General features: G+C 50.9%; 1 protein-coding gene across 1 annotated transcript in view; it reads right to left on the reverse strand.

The window, feature by feature from the left end:
- LOC134033871 (inactive tyrosine-protein kinase PRAG1) overlaps positions 1-13,982 on the reverse strand; it is a 15,963-nt gene extending 1,981 nt beyond the window's left edge. Inside the window, exons 1-5 of the mRNA XM_062478158.1 lie at positions 13,413-13,982; positions 10,184-10,555; positions 8,379-10,039; positions 1,929-2,095; positions 4-698 (exon numbers count right to left, since the gene is read on the reverse strand). Coding sequence (XP_062334142.1) covers positions 4-698; positions 1,929-2,095; positions 8,379-10,039; positions 10,184-10,444 — 2,784 coding nt within the window. The 5' untranslated portion in view covers positions 10,445-10,555; positions 13,413-13,982. The remainder of the gene's footprint in view (positions 1-3; positions 699-1,928; positions 2,096-8,378; positions 10,040-10,183; positions 10,556-13,412) is intronic.
- Between the last annotated feature and the right edge of the window lie 3,421 nt (positions 13,983-17,403).

Here is a 17,403-nt window from a genome sequence, read left to right on the forward strand (position 1 = left end):
CACGGCGTCCCCCGACACGCAGGACGGCTTGTTGCAGGTGAGCTTGAACAGCGACCAGTTGCTCTCGTCGAAGCGCAGCGGGTTCCTCTGGCTCCGGGTGAAGTGCTCCTCGCACTTCAGCGCCAGGCGTCGCAGGGACTCGGCGTATAGCCCCCCCAGCTTGGAGTACACCCCCTCGCGGCTGTCCATGTTGCTGAGCAACGTGTGCAGGTGCAGGGCAGAGCCCGAGGCGGAGAGCGGAGCGCTGAGCTGCGGGGACGAAGAGGAAGTGATGCTGCCGCGGCCGTGCACGCCCAGGCGGCCACGCCCCTTCAGGGACTCGTCCAGGGTTCGGGAGCGGGCGGGACGGGCCTGGGGGGCGTGGCAGTGTTCAAGGGAGTCGCTTGACGAGTAGAGGGGGCGGGGCTCCAGAGGACTGGAGGGAAGGCTGGAGAGGGGCCCTTCCGGGCGGCAGATGTTGGACTCGGAGCCGCTGAAGGGCAGGCGGGGGTAGGCGCGCACCAGGGGCTTCCCCCCCGCGTTGTCAGGGGCAGAAATGGTGCGGCTGACCGTCTTCTTCTCCGGGAGTGGCGGCGGCTGGAGCTGGTTGCCGTGGCTGTTGCCGCTAGGGAAGGGGTCGGGGTGCGGGGAACCCGGAGAGGCCATGGGGCTTCTGGGAAACGGAGAGGCGCACGAAAGCCGTGTTGCATCCTGGGAACCTGGGTGGAAGAGGATGTCATCATTATTAACGCAAGATGTGAAGACCTGCACCCACCATCTTGTCTCCTGCACAGAAACACAAAAGAGGCCTACAGACGATCAGGCATATGAACTGAAGCAAAACGTAGCAGTCAGGCACCAATCATGTCCACGGCGTCGACGCACCAGGTTTGAAGAAATGCCTGTCGTCACCCAGTGTCGTCGTGAAACCACCAGCATTCGTGGGGCAGTAGGAGATCAGAGTGTCAACACAGCAGACCATAAACACAGCAGCCTAACAGGAGAGGTTCAAACTCACTGAGCAATGTACAGAAAACACCGGAAGGTAGAGAGAGAGGACTACCTGGCGCTGGTAGAAGTTATTGTTTAACTAGAATAGGCCCAGCCCGCGACAACGGTATTGATTCATATAGTCATGCTTTCTCACTCTGTGCCCTGGTGACTACGATAACCAGATATCTGTTAAATCTAGAAGCCTATGTGTTAGTCATTTCTCTTGAAAACTCTGTCTGGGTGTCTCTGGCCTTATCTATGTGTGTGTATGTGAGTGTTTCGAGTTAGTCATTTCAGTTCAAACACATTATTCATCTTTGGGAGGAGGAAGGTCTCAAAAATGACATGGAGAATTAAAGACTGGGTGAAGGGAGAGAAAGAGAATTGTGTGGTGGACTGAGATGACTTAGTGCCTGTGTAGCCTGATGAGGAGAGAGTATGCATGCGACAGGAGACAGGAAGCAGCCCTAACCCACATTTAACTACCTACCACAGGCCATGATTACTTCTTTAAACACCACTTCACAGGAAGTACAATTAGAGACATTGCTCGTTCTAGGTTTTAGTTGCTACTGTGGATGACTGGAGGACTCAGTTCAGGAGTCCGAACAGAGACTTTTCTATCTCTCGGACTCACTGCTGAGTTACTTCCTGAAGCAGCCCTTCTCGGCAGTGAACACAACCTTCCTCTTCCCATTGTTCTAAGATAACTGCCTTCCTCTTAATGAAGAGTTACTTCCACAAACGAGAGAAACAAACAGACACCTGGATGTAAACCTTGAACAAGAACAACATCATGTGACCGGTGTTATCTAAGTTTTTATGTGCATTACCATAACACCGGGGAGGGTCCTCTCCCCAGAGAGTGGGTGTGTGTGTGGCGCCTGTCTGTCTGTCTGTTTGTGTGTGTGCATGTTTATGAGAGTGTGTCTGTGTGTGTGGTCCTCGGGGCTCACCGGTCTCAGACGGGGGCCTGGCAGGGTCTCCTTGCAGGCTGTCGGTAGAGGCGGAGGGCAAACTGGCACTGCCCAGGCCTCGGAAGGAGCTGGTCAGACTCTCCACCGAACCCAGCTGGCTGCAGCGCTCCAGATCCATACTGCTTTGACTCAGCTTAGCACACACCCTGCACAGGTAGGGATGGAGAGAGGAAGGGCGCAATAGATTAGTGTGGTATTTACAGTCCACCTTAGAGACAGTATGTCTGTCGGCCTCCCTGCTTCTCTTCCTGCTCACATTTAGTTCAAGAACCGCCTTTAATTAACACGACAAACAAATGACTAGCACCGTTATTTCAATCAAAACACAAAGCAATCGCAACTTTTACGACCTGCCTGCATACGCGCCAGACGTTTCGCAAGGCCCAAGGCTCGGCTTCTAGAAGGTTAGGGAACAAAGAGCATGTGCAGCCTGTCAGCTTCTGTGTCTGTAGGTCTGTTCTGGCCCAGTGTGTGTCTTTTGTTTCTATGACTGGAGAGATGTCTCACTTCCCCTCAGAGTCACCGTCAGACACTGAAGTAAGCCACATCTCACAACACTTCCAACTGTTTCAGGGTGGATTCACTTCCTTACACACACACGCACGCACGGACACACGGGTTCATCTCATAAACCTGCAGTTGTGAGGTGTGGTGGTGTCTGGACGATAGTAATGGTCTTCATAAGTCTGCCAGGACCCCACCACCACCAAGGGTTTTCTCCTCTAGTGAGTTTTTCTGGGAGGTTTTCCTTGTCTTCCTTGAGGGTTTAGGTTGGTTGAGGGGCAGGTCTATGGGCGTATGTGAAGCCCTCTGTGACATTGCTTGTAAAAAGGGCTATACAAATACATTTTGATTTGATTTGACCACCACCACCAACCACACTGATGCCCAGAGACATTCCTCTGTGTCAATGTGACTATAAAAGGCATGCCTACAGTAGCAGCTTGGCGCTGAGACAGAATAAAGCAGTACCTCGCTGGAGTTTAGCTCTGAGGAGCCAGTCTAATCAAGAGGCCCAATTAGGCTGAGTGACGGCCATTCAGACCACTCATTATATCGGGTAATGGGACCCTCGTCCCTCTATCCCTTCCTCTTTTCATGCATCCCTTCATCTGACAGTGACTGCTCTGTCCATCCAGGGGCATTCAGCTTCAATTAGGTTTTAAATCAAAAATCAACTGCAGAGAGAGAGGGGGGGGGGGAGGGGGGAGAGAGAGGGGGAGAGAGAGAGGGGGGGAAAGAGAGAGGGGGGGGGAGAGAGAGAGAGAGTGGGGGAGAGAGAGAGGAAGAATCTGTCGTTCTTCATACAGGACTGCTGACAGAGCAGGCACAGAGCAGGCACAGAGCAGGCACAGAGCAGGCACAGAGCAGGCACAGAGCAGGCACAGAGCAGGCACAGAGCAGGCACAGAGCAGGCACAGAGCAGGCACAGAGCAGGCACAGAGCAGGCACAGAGCAGGCACAGAGCAGGCACAGAGCAGGCACAGAGCAGGCACAGAGCAGGCACAGAGCAGGCACAGAGCAGGCACAGCCTATAGTCCTGAACCAAACCAGGATATAGGACCGCTGAAAACAATATAAGGTACTGAACTATTGACGTTATACATTATTAATATACTATTTATTGAAATGTGAGTGACAGGTTGCTGGATGTGGAGGCCCAGTCAGGGAGGCTGAATGGAGTGAGTGACCTTGGCCAGTCTGAAGCAATCAATTCACAGCAGGATCAGTGTACGATATATGGACTGAATATGAGAACCATTGGGACTCTCTAAAGACATAGTGCTCATCATAGACATAGAGCTGGAGCTCTGCTCTGACCATTTCATGTAAGATAGAAGAATCCTAAATGCAACTACTCATTTAGGCCATTCATAGAAAATGACCACCAGCTACATTATCTGATCAATGTGGAGCAGGGTTATGATGCCATCAGGCTCTTCTTCCTCTGGCAACCAGCCACCTTGACAGGCTCCACAAATAGACAGGAAGGCAGGCAGACAGACAGACAAACGAACAGACAGGCAGACAGACAGGCAAGACCAAATCTTTGATAAGATAATGATCAGTGGAACAAGAGGCCTTTGATCCAGGGGAGTCTACTTTGTGAGGTCAAAGTTGAAAACATAGCAGAGATTAGTGACATGAGTGTGAGTTATCATACCAATGGTGTGAACATGCAGGTGTGTATCCTGCTCTGGGGAACAACACAGCCCTTTGTGTTTGACAGGGTCACATGACTACATCCATCAATAAAAGTCATAAACCATCACCCTGCTGCCAAGGGATGTCAACACACAACTATAGCCCCGTTTCTCTCTCTGACCCCCCTCTCCCTCTCTTTCTCCCTCTCTCTCCCTCTCTCTCTCTGTCTGCCCCTCTCCCCACCCTCTCTCTGCCTCCTTCTCTCTCAGTCTGCCTCTCTTTCTCTCTCTCTCTTTCTCTCTCCATCTGCCTCGCTGTTGTTCTCACACGACTCGGCCCTGCCTTCCTTCTCGTTCTCTCTTCCTACCCGTGGCATCCCATTCTTCCCCTTCTTCCGTTTCAGTCTCGGTCTTCCTCTTCCCTCCCCGTCTGTCAGTTCACCCGATTGTCGGCGTCTCTCGCTCCATCATCTCTTTCGTTCTCTCTCCCTCTTCCAACATTATTCCCTCCTTCCCCCTCTCCCTCCTCCTCCTGCTGGGCTGCAGCTTCATTGGTGCCCTGCACACGTGTGCTACACAGCAGAGTTAGGTTACTGCAGCTGCAAACATCTACACCGGCAGACCACAGAGCGCTACAGTAACAGTGCAGGTCTGTATTGGCCACATTCTCTGCTGGGATCTTTGGTTTAGTTAGCCTAGTGTAGGTTCTACTGGACCAGGGCCCATCTTCCAACCAGTCACGGGGCAGAACCACCCAGTGGGCTTGAGGGGGTTTATGTAACCCGAGAGGAGAGGGCCAATCCGGGCAGAGCGCCATGCTGGGCCATCCCTGGTGCCAGGAGCGGGTGAGAGGGAGACTGACTGACCCAGCGCGTACGCCCTTCTCTGCACCATCCAGCCCTCTGCCTTATCCGTCTGCCTTCCCTGCCTCCTTCACTGCCCCACCCACTCTTCTCTGCTCCACCTGAAGCTGAGGTCTGACAGGTCTGACTCAAGTGTCTGAGGCCAATCAGGGTTGAAGTCCCATCCCACATCAAGAACGGTGGCTGATCCGTTTCAAACTGTATACACAGAATACGACCACAAACACGCCGTTTACACAACACGCAACAAACACAACAAGCTGTATAAACAACAACCTTTGCTGTGTCCTAAAACAACAACAGGTACTAGCCAACCAGGAGAAAGAAGCCCACATTTACGTGAGAAGCCAACAGTGTTTAGTCTGGTTGTTGTGAGCCAGGGTTGGTTGAAAGAATGTTCCGGTAAATGTCTAACAGTACCTGTAACTGGAGCTGCGCATGTTCATGTAGAGACGGACCCTTCATGGTTCTGACCCAGTCCAGATAGCTGCTCTCCCGGCCCGGCACAGAGTAACTCAAGACCCCTGACACTGAACTCACACTGGTATTTAAAGGCTCTCTCCACAGTAGAAGCTGTGTCCGCAACCGTTAAATCCGGTAAATTAGAACACCCGTATGGCTGCCAGCTATCTCATAGCATCATCAAACATACACACACACACACACACACACACACACACACACACACAGACGTAGATGCACACCCCCCCCCAGCAGTTTAGTTCAGAACTCCCGACTGCTATCTCCGACCCAGCAACAAGACACTATCTTTTCTATGATCTGTCATGGGGAAGGGATCAGGCTGGTCTTAGGTGTGTGTGTGTGTGTGGTGGAAGATCTTTGCTGAGGGGTGGCAGCATCATGGCTGGGGACATTTTGGGCGTTGCCGATGGCAACAATCTGCTCAAGAGAACTCCATAGGCGACCTGCTATGACGACGCATCCCATAATACACACAAGTCTTTTACTGAGGTCATAACACTTGGCCAGGAGTAGCATGGGGTCACTGACTCCCACTTGCAATGCAAAACTGTAGAAAGGTTGGTCACCTGGAGGTCAAAGGCACTGATAGAGATTGATAGATGCTTTTTGAAGGGCACGATTTTGAACCATCTGGTTGTTAAATGATTCAGCTCTTTAAAATGCTGCTTCACCATGGAAGGGGGGGGGGGACTGTTTAGTAACAGGATTGAAACTGCTTGTCCTCGTATTTAGCTAGCCCCTTCTCTCTCAAAGACGGCCGCTGAGGGTTAAGTGCTCTGGTGAATCTGGAAGGACGTGTGCTGTGGGAGGAAGATCCCGTCTTCTCCTCACCACTCCCCTCAGACTTTCTAAATGGAGGAGAGAATGCTCAAACTCTCTGAGCTCCTTCGGTGTCACAGGTCAGACCTCCAGCGGGCTGTACGCGTGTGCCTACAACAGGTAAGGATCCACAGGCCATCTATTGATGATGATCTATCCATGATCTATTTCTGGAATCAGTTGGACCCATTTGTATTAAACAAATGTTTGTTTTCCATCGGGAGAGGTGCCCTTATTTTCCAAGTGTGTGTTGCTGTGACCGTTGCTAGGCCAGGCCTTGGTGTGTTCCAACACGTTCAGAGGAGTGTATTTTTATCAGCGCTGTGAGCTCGCAATGTCATAATGGACTGGAGATGTGTGGCTGTGCTAGTGTTACAACCAAAATAAAGCTCTCTGGAAGGTGGTCTGATCTGGCCTCTGAATTCCCTCGAGTAGAACTGTAGTCCTTCTAGAACTTTCCGGTGTTTGCTATTCAGTGACCCGTGGAACTCACAGTTCAGTTTGCTACTCTGAAACTAAACACACCAGACGTAGTACAGGTTGTCTTTAAGAGATCCATGACTTGATCTCTCTCTCTCCCTCTCAGTGGCCCTCTCCTTCTCCTACCCCATCCCTCTCTCACTCCATCACTCTCCATCCCCCCCCACCCACTCCCTGTCTCTCTCTTCCTCCATCCTTCTGCTTTCAGCGTATGACTCAGAAAGCTCCCAGTATTAATAATCCATCCTGCCTGGAGGGTCAGAATAGTACAGGCTGGTGTCAGAATGCTATATAAGTTAACCTCATGACCAGGCTCCTCGCTGTGGGTATATTTACCCATGTTTAAACATGAGTGATCTCTGTACAATCCTAGCAGCATCTTAGCGAAAGGCTTGTCTGTCCCCCTGTTGTTGTGATGCCCTCAATAGGACAAGGCCTCTCTTCTCCCAGAACCAACCCCTTTGTGTGTCAGGCCAAAAAACAAATCCACAACGTGACAAGGGACCAGAACATTATTCCAGCCTGTTTTCTGTGTCTGAAGGAGAATGAGAAGTCACACTAGCTCTGATGGAACAAGGAGGACATTCAGGGAACATTCCAGAACACTGTGAATGATGACCAGGGTTCTAGAAGAGAGGATGGAGGCTGATACTGGGGCTGAATGCACAGCATGACTGCCTTAACAAGGGAGCAGCGATGAAACACTGCGGTGCACACACACACACACACACAGGCACACACACACACATAACCACAGAAAGCCACGTGGATCTACTGTCTGCTACACAAAACAGGCCTAGTCAGCTGATCAGGTGGTACCCTGGGGAGACCATCCAGCCCATAATATTCATAATGTGGGCCCAAGCACAGCCCCAATAGACACACTCGCACCCGTGAAACAGCATAACACTTTTAGAATCAATGGGGAATTTAAAAAAATATGACTACTTAGGGAAAGCTAATGTATTTTCAAAGTGACGATGCCTGGCAATTAACTTCAGTGCTGCGTGATGCAGTTAATCTACAAATGAGATGGGAAGCAAGCAAGCACAGACCAAATATTAGGCGTTGTCCTAAATCACAGAGGAAATACAGCAGTTTCTTTCAAACAGTCAAACACAACGTAGCGCTTTGGAAGATAATTCATCCACAGCAGACAGTATTGCGTTATTAAAAGCCCAAAGATATGGAGAAAGACATACATTATCTCTGCAATAAAACACACAGACTCTCTGAGGGCTAGTTTAAACACTGGGCTCGTTATAAAATGTTTGTTCAAACAAACACACGGGGAATTCATAAACACGACATGAACCAAACCACGTATGAGACAGACTCTTAATCTAAGCCTGTGAGTCTCGATAAGTGACCCTGACAAAGACAGAAGGACTGAGATCTACCTCGCTGCTTCAGAATTATCATCCACTCCCTTATTTGTTAATTCGTTAATGAATTAACGAATTCGCTTTAACCAGGCTCCTACACATCTTTATCCTAATTCAATCAACGACACAGAATCCAGGATCTACTTTGCGGCTTCACCCATCACTCACTCATCCTCATCACTCACTCATTCAATCTTTCCCTCAATTATTCAGTCACTCCACCACAGAGAACACACAGTCCCCCCAGGTTCTTACCTGTGGTGCTTTTTGGGTGGTGGGGGTGGAGGGCTAGGCTCCAGGGCTCCGGAGTTCAGAGATGCTGTCTTGGCCAGCATGGCGGCGCTATGTTTGCCCACCTCCTCTGTGGCGATGCCCTCGCCCTCGCTCTCCTGACTGGTACCATTGTTGTCCTGGGCCGTGCCAGGCGCAGAGGGGGGGTTGCTGGCGCTAGGGGCCCCCGCCGACACTCTCCAAGCCCTGGCCTCCCTCCAGCCAGCCCCCCCGGCCCCCCCGTTGAGCAGCACCGTTCCCTGGTCGGCTCTCTTCTCCCTGAGGCTCTCCACTTCTCCCTCCTCCTCCTCCTCGATGCGCCCCTCCCAGCTCCAGGCGGAGCCGTGGAACTTGTGTCTGCGCTCGGGGGCCGGGGGGGGAGGCTCCGTGGGGGGCTTCCCCTGGGTCTCCTCTCTCTTGGGGGAGAGGAGGGTGAGGGCGGGGAGATCTGGGAGGGGCACCGGGGACAGGCTGGAGGTGCCCAGTTTGGGCGAGCGGGTGTTCCTCTTAGGGGGGATAGGGGGGCTAGACTGGGGCTTTGGCTGGAGGTAGGCCGGGCTAGAGCCTGGGACTAGGGTGTTCTCACTACCCAGGGAGTCGGAGCCTGAGCTGGGCCACCTGAAGGCCGGGCTGCTGGGGTCCTTGAGGGCTGTGGGGCTGAAGTGGGGCCACTGGGTGCTGACAGCAGAATCTGGGCTGCTCAGGTAGAACGTCCGGTTGTTCTCCTCCGTGTGGGCGGCCATTACAGTTATCTTGGCCCTCTGGCTCTCCACCCCTGCTAGTTCCACCTCCTCCTTAAGCTGCTGGGGCCTCCCTTCGTCCCTGGCCATCCCCCTCTGGAGCCTCCTTTTCCTCTTGGTGCTCTCAGCGTAGATGGGCTCTGAGTCTGCAGGCTGCCTGCCGCCAGGCTCCGATCCAGGGCTGGAGGCCGAGGGGCTTCCTGGACTGTCTGGTCCTGGAGGTTCAAAGCCCTCGGGCACAGGCAGGGAGTCTGTGCTGCTGCGGTAGGAGCTGCAGTCTGATAGGCTGGCTGGGTCAGACAGGAAGGAGGAAGAGGAGCGGCCAGGGGGCTGAGGAGTCTGGGCGATGGAGTCCAGGGTGACAGTGGTGGAGCTGGAGGCGGAAGACGGAGGGGGAGAAGTGCTAGGGGGCTGGGACGAGGCGTTCCCAGAGTGGATGGTGCTGGCCAGGGCGGGGGTGGTAATGATGCTGATGGACAGGGGCATCCCCACATGGGCTTGGGGGGGGTCCGGCGAGCCGGGGGACCCCTGCGTCAGCATACCGTTGGAGGCGGGGAAAGGGCTCTTGATGCTCCTGGTCACCTGCGACCTGTGGGCCTCCCCCCCTCCTCCATTCTCCCTGAGCCCCTGGGGGCCTCGCCCGTCACCGTGGGTGACAAAGACACTACTGATCCCCAAGGAGTCTTTCGGGAGGGGGGGCGGGGACAGGGGGGAGAACAGGGAGGAGGGGGACAGCGGTCCGGGGGAAAATCGGCTGGTGTAACCAGTCTTTCTGGGGGGGGACATGGGGTTCTGGAGTGGACCATCCTTCACGGTTTTGGAGCAGCCATTACTGTCTATGTAAAGAGGGGCCAGGTCTAGCATCTTCTTCAGGCCCAGACGATCCACTGGACTCTTCTGGTTGTCCTGGTTGGTGGGGGGACACCAAAAAAGGGAGGGAGAGATTAATTGAGGAGCGAGTGAATGAATGGAGTGAATGAATGGATTATGTGAACGTGATAACATGTGAATGAGTGAATAAATGAACAAGTGACAAAGCTGCTCTCCTACCTGTCCCAAGCTGACGCCCAGGTCAGCCAGCGTTTCATTGGTGTCTGTGTTTAGCATCATGGTGGGTCGGACGGCAATAGTGGGCTTGCTGTAGGGCGAGGGCACGCTCATGCCATCCTCCTCCTCTCCTGCCTGGCTGACCCTAAGGCAGGCTGGCACTATGCTGCCCCCGGTGGCGGGGTGGGCGCTGCGCGGGTGGAAGCAGTTCTTACACGAGCCGGGCTTCCACACGTGTTCTGCAAACTCGCCGCACGCTGACATCTTGCTTTGGGATTGGTTACTGAGGGGGGAGGTGGGCTCTGCAGCTGACGGGGATGTCCGACATGATTGGCTGTTTGTATGGTTGGTAAAGTGTCAAGGGGGGCAGACAGCCTGTGGAGAGAGAGAAGTAAGAGTTAGAGTTGGACAGCCTCATGATTCTGGGAGTCAACAGGAGTAAATTCCAGTGGATAGCTACTGAAAGCATGGCTTGATTTGGAGAAAGAAAGGGCTTGTAAAAAGATGTTTGTCTACGTGTCTATTTGCCTGTTTCTGTGTGTTTGTTTATGTCTGTGTGCATATGAGTGTATCTCCAGTCAAAAGTTGAAACAATGACAGTCCTGAGGCTGTACAGCAGTCTAACTAAGGAAACAGTGTTGTCTGTAACCTAAGAAGCGCTGGCCAGCTCAGAGATCTCAGTTCCCAGGCTCGTCCTAAATTAGGGGTTCTAAGTCGCCGCTTGGGCCCCGTGACCCCCGAGGAACATAAAGGGCGTTCTAGTATGCGGCCTCCCCGACGTTCTAGAAGGCTCTCCGGAGGATGGAATGAATGGAATGCTGAAAAAGGCGCAACTCTCACCAGGGTGAATCTCACACCAAAACATGCCCCTCCCCTACACACACACACATCATCTCCCAGTGGGAGTCCTCCTGTTTAACACTGGGCCAGAGTGACAAAACCAACACAGTGAGGAGGATCATTTGTGTTCTCTCATCCTCGTGTGTCCGGTGTTCTCACACAGCTCTAAATACCTTTCAACAACCCTTGCATAATGCATACACACACAAACAAACACTCATTCAAAGGAATGACACATTGAATACTGGTAAAACAGCCAGTCTGATAAGCTTTCTGGTTGAACATTGAGCCCTCTTATGTCCTGGGGAGCAGGCACGACCACCTACTTCCTCTAAGGACCCAGGAAGCAGCATTATTAGGGAAGAGAACAGCCCACATTCTGTGGGTCTTCTGATTCAGCGCTGGCTGGAAGGACTGGGGCTATGTCGTTGTTATGATCAGTGACCTATACTCTTTTGTAAAGCTCTCTCTTGGAAGTCGCTTTGGATAAAAGCGTCTGCTAAATGAATAAATGTCATGTAAATGTAAGGAACCATAAGCAACACGTCCATTTCCACTGTCTCACTAACATTAACAGCAGGACTCGTCATTTTCAGCCTGTGTTTTCCTGCCCTGTAGCTTGAATGACTGTTAAGAGTTGGACAGACCAGGGTAACTGACTGACCAACCAAAAAAAGACAGACAGAGAGACAGACGTTTCTGTTCCACTTCCTCACCACAGTGTCATCACCTCCCATAACAACAGCAAGACGAGACATGCGGGAGTTTCGCTTGACATATCCACGTTCACTTTCTTCTACACACTCGCTGAACACATGAACCAAAAACAACTTTACTGACACAGTGCAACACTCGCCTCTAACCCTCGCTACCCTCGTTAAATGTGTTTCGAGTGATTAGACCCGAGGCGGACTCAACTTCCTTGTATCTGGGTAGATATATTCTCATGTTAACACAGCACACACCACAGCACAAGGTCTGATATTTCTCACCTTCTTGCGTAAAGGCTTGGAGAACCTACACAGTTCCGCACCTACGGTCATGACACAGACTCAAGTCCTGCCTTGGACAAACACTCCACCGGCCCTGCAAATCTCTCATGAATCTGTCGAGGCTTCTGAGCAAAGGAGGGGGGTAGGAAAGGAGGGTGGAGAAGAAAGGAAATGAAGTGATCAGCAGTCATAGCACAAATATGACCCAGCTCACATTCCGCTTGACAGGCACAAACCACAAGCCCATCTTTGTCTAGATGACATGGTTCCAGTGGACTGCTGCCACTTTGTCTAGCTGTTCCTGACAAGCATGGGATCTTAACCTGACAGAAGACCTGTCCCGTGGGCCTTCGGGCAGGGATACTGTATCCTCCGGCAGGGCTGGGTTTGCCTCTGCATTATGAGTGGAGTTGGCTCCGCTATATTAGAGTCGTGAGTCTGCCATCTGTCAACTACAGTGACTGGACTGGTGATAAAGAGCGCCAGGCTAGGTAGCCTACTCAAGAACAGCTGAAACAACTTAGTTTCAGGGATAGTACTGGGTTAGGCCACTACCACAATTACACATGAACGTGTATTTTATCCAAGGAGCGCATAGATCATGTAGACAGGTAGTTCTCTCAATTATCTTTCAACAGATTCAAGTGATTCTGACACACTGCTCAAACACATTTTCGTTAGCTTTTTTCTTCTGTTAAATGGTTAGGCAGCCTATTCCAGGACAATGCAACATCAGTCTATAAAAAACACATAGGCTACATAAGTATGTTTTCTTCATTGGGCAATGGTCCGAGCGACATTACACTTAGTTCTAAACGGTGAATGCATCCCAAACGGAATCGGCACACCGTCGCTTGTCTAAACGTCGAGTCGTGCGTTTCCTAAATCCACACCTCTCTCATGAATTCAGTGTCCCCAAGATATGTCTGCTCACCCCTCCCTTCCTATCTTCAATTTTTCTGTCAATTGAAGTTGCTCTCCCCACCGCAAAGATCTGTAGGCTATCGGAACTCGATTGCTCGTGAGCCTGGATGTGGTGGTGTTCCGAGCACGTGCGCTGTTGGTGGAACATTGAGATGTGTTGACGTTTTTCTGGGATCCTCTCGCCCACCGGGGCGGTGGGCAGTCAATCATGCAGTATTTTCTGGCCAAATTAAGTGATCAACGTTATCGATTATAAATCACGAAGGAGGATTGTGTTTTGAAAAGCTAATACATTACAATAATAAAGTAATTACAGCAGTAAGAAAATATGCCAAGAATTAAATGTCCATCGAATTAAAAAAATCGTAGATGTCGATACCCAACAACGTAATTACAATTACCCTCGTATAGATCAGAAGGGCACGAGAGCACGGCAGTTTTTTTGCGGAGGACGGAGGCTATTGATTCATTCTTACCTGGTCAGGCTGCTTCACCAATTGCCTGGCAACAGCAAATGCTGCCCGGATAAACTCAATCGAAGCCGCTTGTTTGGTTTCCCAAAGGTGTAGAATGTTTATTTATCCCACATCCGACAGGTTGCTGGGGAATGCCCCGGAGAACGGAGGTATGCGCAACCCCACCAACCGACTTTGATCCTGCAGTGTCCGAGGTGAACTGGTTGAGCAGCGGACGAATGGAGCCTCCGAGCTCCCGCTGCTGTGGGCGGAGCTCCGTAAACTAATAAACTACTGGATGACTTGTTTGGCAAGTAACATGCCTAATGTGGGGGCCTGAAAGTGCCTTACAATTTACTTTTCTTCCAAATCCCGTTCTCAGACAGGTGTTTTCAGGGGGGGAAAGCATTGACCAATGGAATTACACAGGTTTATTGAGCTCAGTTTATCTTCCGCAAATGCCGCATGAAAACAGAACGTTTTGAGACGATTTATATAGCCTACTGGCTAGTGTTATTGCCTCTAATGATTTATCCACCAGCTGGATTTCTTAAAACAACTTTTCTGTTAAAATTCGAGTAGCGTCGATGCAGACATGGGATAATCCAAAACTAATTGAACACGCTCTGCAGGCAGCCCAGGGCAGACATATCAGACTTGCTTGCAGTCTGTATGCAATTACAGAGCGCTGGCTGGCTCTCCTACAGGCAGCCGTGCATTGCTTGGATGAGTAGAGATCCCCCCTGCAGCTCCAGCCGTTGTACCGAGATGAAGGCACTGTAAAGGGGGAGCGGAGCCGTGGCAGGAACCCCCCGCCCCCTCTGACTCACATAATAACCGAGAGAGGAACCAGAGGGTACTGTCGGTTCTGCAGCACTGAAAGGTCAACCATTGCGTCAGCTAAACATCTTAAGACGATGGCATAAAAACCCCGTAGGTATACGAAAATACGTAGGCCACGTCTTTGATTCTCTTCTGTTGATCTGAAACCCCATTCTTCTCAGTTGGAGATAGTCATATGGAGAGGATCATGTTAATCAGCTCACACCTCATAATAACTTGTGGCTGATGGGAGTAAACTGCAGAAACAAAGAATGACACAGCCTGCAGTGTTTATAAATACTTAAGGTTGATGGTTGCAAATTAAAATTACAGTTGGATTTAAGTTCAGGGGACTTGGTCCCATTTGGTTAAATCTAGGATGTCAGTCGTACCTCAAACCTCAAATGTATAGGGAGAAAGCAGAGACCATTGTCTTCATTTGAAAAGTTGTGATCCGAGTTTGTCTCTGAAACAACACTAACCCTCTGTTAAGACTCAGCATTGGAGGACAAACCTGATGCGCTGGTTCTGTCAACACACAAACACCTTCCTCCTCAGGGATTTGGTCTTCACACTCTTACACACACACTCTCACACACACACAGTCCAATCTTCACTCTTTTCATTTGGAGCTGGGATCAGATTTCAGGATTCTTCTCCCGCTCCCAGAGCTTCTTCTGACCGTCTATGACCTGATCTGTGACCTCTACGATCATAACTCTGGCGATCCCGTTCCTCATCGCCTCCCCCCCCCCCCCTTGCCCTCTGATCAGTCTCAGCTCGCTTCCTGAGAGAATGACAGGCAAGTGTTTCCATCGATTGGACACAGATGTCCGGTTTCCACGAGCTCAGCATTCACGGCCATGTACACCTGAGCTGAGACAAGCATGGCAGAGGAAGTGCGGTGTCTGTTACAGGAGCTGCTGCCCGGACTCTTAAGGGGGGATTAGGCTACCAGGGGCAGGGCACAGAGGCTGTGCTGGGTGGACCTCTGGGAGACCTTCTGTCCGTGCTGAAGCATCCTTTTCTACAGTGTGGGATGGAAAGTTTCTTTGATGAAAGGTTCCACGTGGAACCCAACACAGATTTGAGCCATTTAGAACACACTCAGACACCTCCGTCTGTTTACATCCGGCACAGATTAAGTGTATTAATTAAGTGTAAAATTGACTATTAATGAGCAAAAATATCAATTGTTGACTTCCTCCACATTTAGTGAAACATGCATTTCATTCTGGGATAAGAATGATTCCAAGTATGTAAAACCACTGGAACAGCACTGATTCACATATCAATACGTAATCCCCACGTATGAATAATTAGGGAGGAGGGCGTTCTTGTCCTTATCTGCCTCCTAGGTTTATGTGTGTGTGCATGTGTGTGTGTGTCTGCCTCAGTCCCGGGCGTGACTGTTGAAACTGATGCAGTGTTATGTATGTATGTATGTATGTATGTATGTGTGTATGTGTGTATGTGTGTGTGTGTGTGTGATAGATACAGGTGGAAGCCTGCCAGTGAGAGGGAACACTGTCCCTCTCGAGGATGTGTTTCAGGATCCTGAAAGCTACAGAGAGCTCAGTCTACAACATCCATGTCTAGATCCCCCTTGGTTCAAGTACTTGTGGCGCTCTTGGTGTGTGGAGACATGTAAAGAACATCTGCTGTAGCTTGAGTGAGCTTCACTGGTCCTGCTGTACCTGACAAGAACCAAGGGTGGATTCGACAGCACAGCACCAGTAACCTTTTCCAACAAGTGCGTCATCCTTAAAGCTCTGCCAAGCATCCTCTTACCATATGAATCATTCAACTAAAATCATGTTGAATTAAAGTCAGAGGGGAGGTAAGGAGAGAGAGCAAGCGAGAGAAAGGGAGAGATTTAATGCATAGGAGAAAAAGCTGTCTCCAACTTAGTTAAAAAAAAACTAAAACAGTTAATGAGGTCAGTTTGGTTTTCTGCAAGGTGCGCTAGTCCCGCACTGGTGTGTGCTCCACCCTCCAGCCTGACTGTCTGGAGTGTCTCCAGGGACAGGCTTGTCGTGTCAAACGAAAGAGTCAGCACTTTGTGTCCCTTGCCCCACTCACTCTCTGAAGTTGTATCGTATCCTGTAGTTGTGCTGTTATGCTCTGGGATGCATGGAATCGTGGGCTGTGCTGTTGTCCTGTACTTTGCTCTGCTTAGTGTACCAGTGTGCTGGAAGCACCGGGAATGTTATGTCATGCAGGAAATCGGATTGGTGACACCCTAACCCCCAACACCAACTTTTGTTCATCCCTTTCTTCCTTCTCTCACCCCAACTCCCCAGTGCCTTTTGCGCCCCCCCCCCCCCCACACACACACACCTCTTCCCTTCACCCCCAGACCCATACTTAACTGGGACTAATGTATTCCCTCTTCCCTATCTCTCTGTTTCTGCCTGGCCTCAAAAAGGTGCAGTTCAGGGTTTAGAGTTCAGAGCTCACATGCTTTCTGTGTTTGCTTGGGCCAATGGACTAAACAGGTCCTCCCTCCCCAGCCTCCCAGCCCCAGCCTCCAAGCCTCACATCCCCGGCCTCCCAGCCTTACATTCCCCATCACCTCCCATGTTCTGGGTTCTGTCTGCATCACTGTCCCTGTGCACCCCATAATACTCCAGCCATCGTAAAAGCTATCCTGTAACCAGCCACATCAAACGTACAGGGATACTCTCACCTAGTTACTGTAAGACTGGGTACAGGCCAACATAATGGAAAAAGACATTGAACATCTCTTAGTTCCTCTGGTCAGGTTAAAACTTTCCCACACCATCAACGACTGTTATGAGTTGACATTAAATTGTCAGGACTCAAAGGTTCGTTGAGGGTTCTCCTTCATGGGTCCCGGTGTGAGGGCACCTTGGTGACTGTTCTCCTTACTAGGTTCTGGAATTGTGTGTGTTACATCAGGACCAGGAGCCCAGCCTGTCAACCTCAGACTAAGTTGGGTGGGACTGTGTCTTCTGCTTCGTGTTCTTTCAAAGGTAACCCCCTCCCCCCCTCCCCCCCCCCCCACCCCACCCATGTAACTAAATGCCTCAGAGAGCCAAACACCTCAAACAGGAATTAAAACTTTGGATGTGTATTTTTGTGTGTGTGTATGTGTTAATGTGCAATGTGTGGGTGTGTTTATGTGTGTGTGTGTGTGTGGGGGGGGCACTCGTTCAGGAAGTTAAGG

Source organism: Osmerus eperlanus, chromosome 14, assembly GCF_963692335.1.
Source record: "Osmerus eperlanus chromosome 14, fOsmEpe2.1, whole genome shotgun sequence".
Lineage (NCBI taxonomy): Eukaryota > Metazoa > Chordata > Actinopteri > Osmeriformes > Osmeridae > Osmerus > Osmerus eperlanus.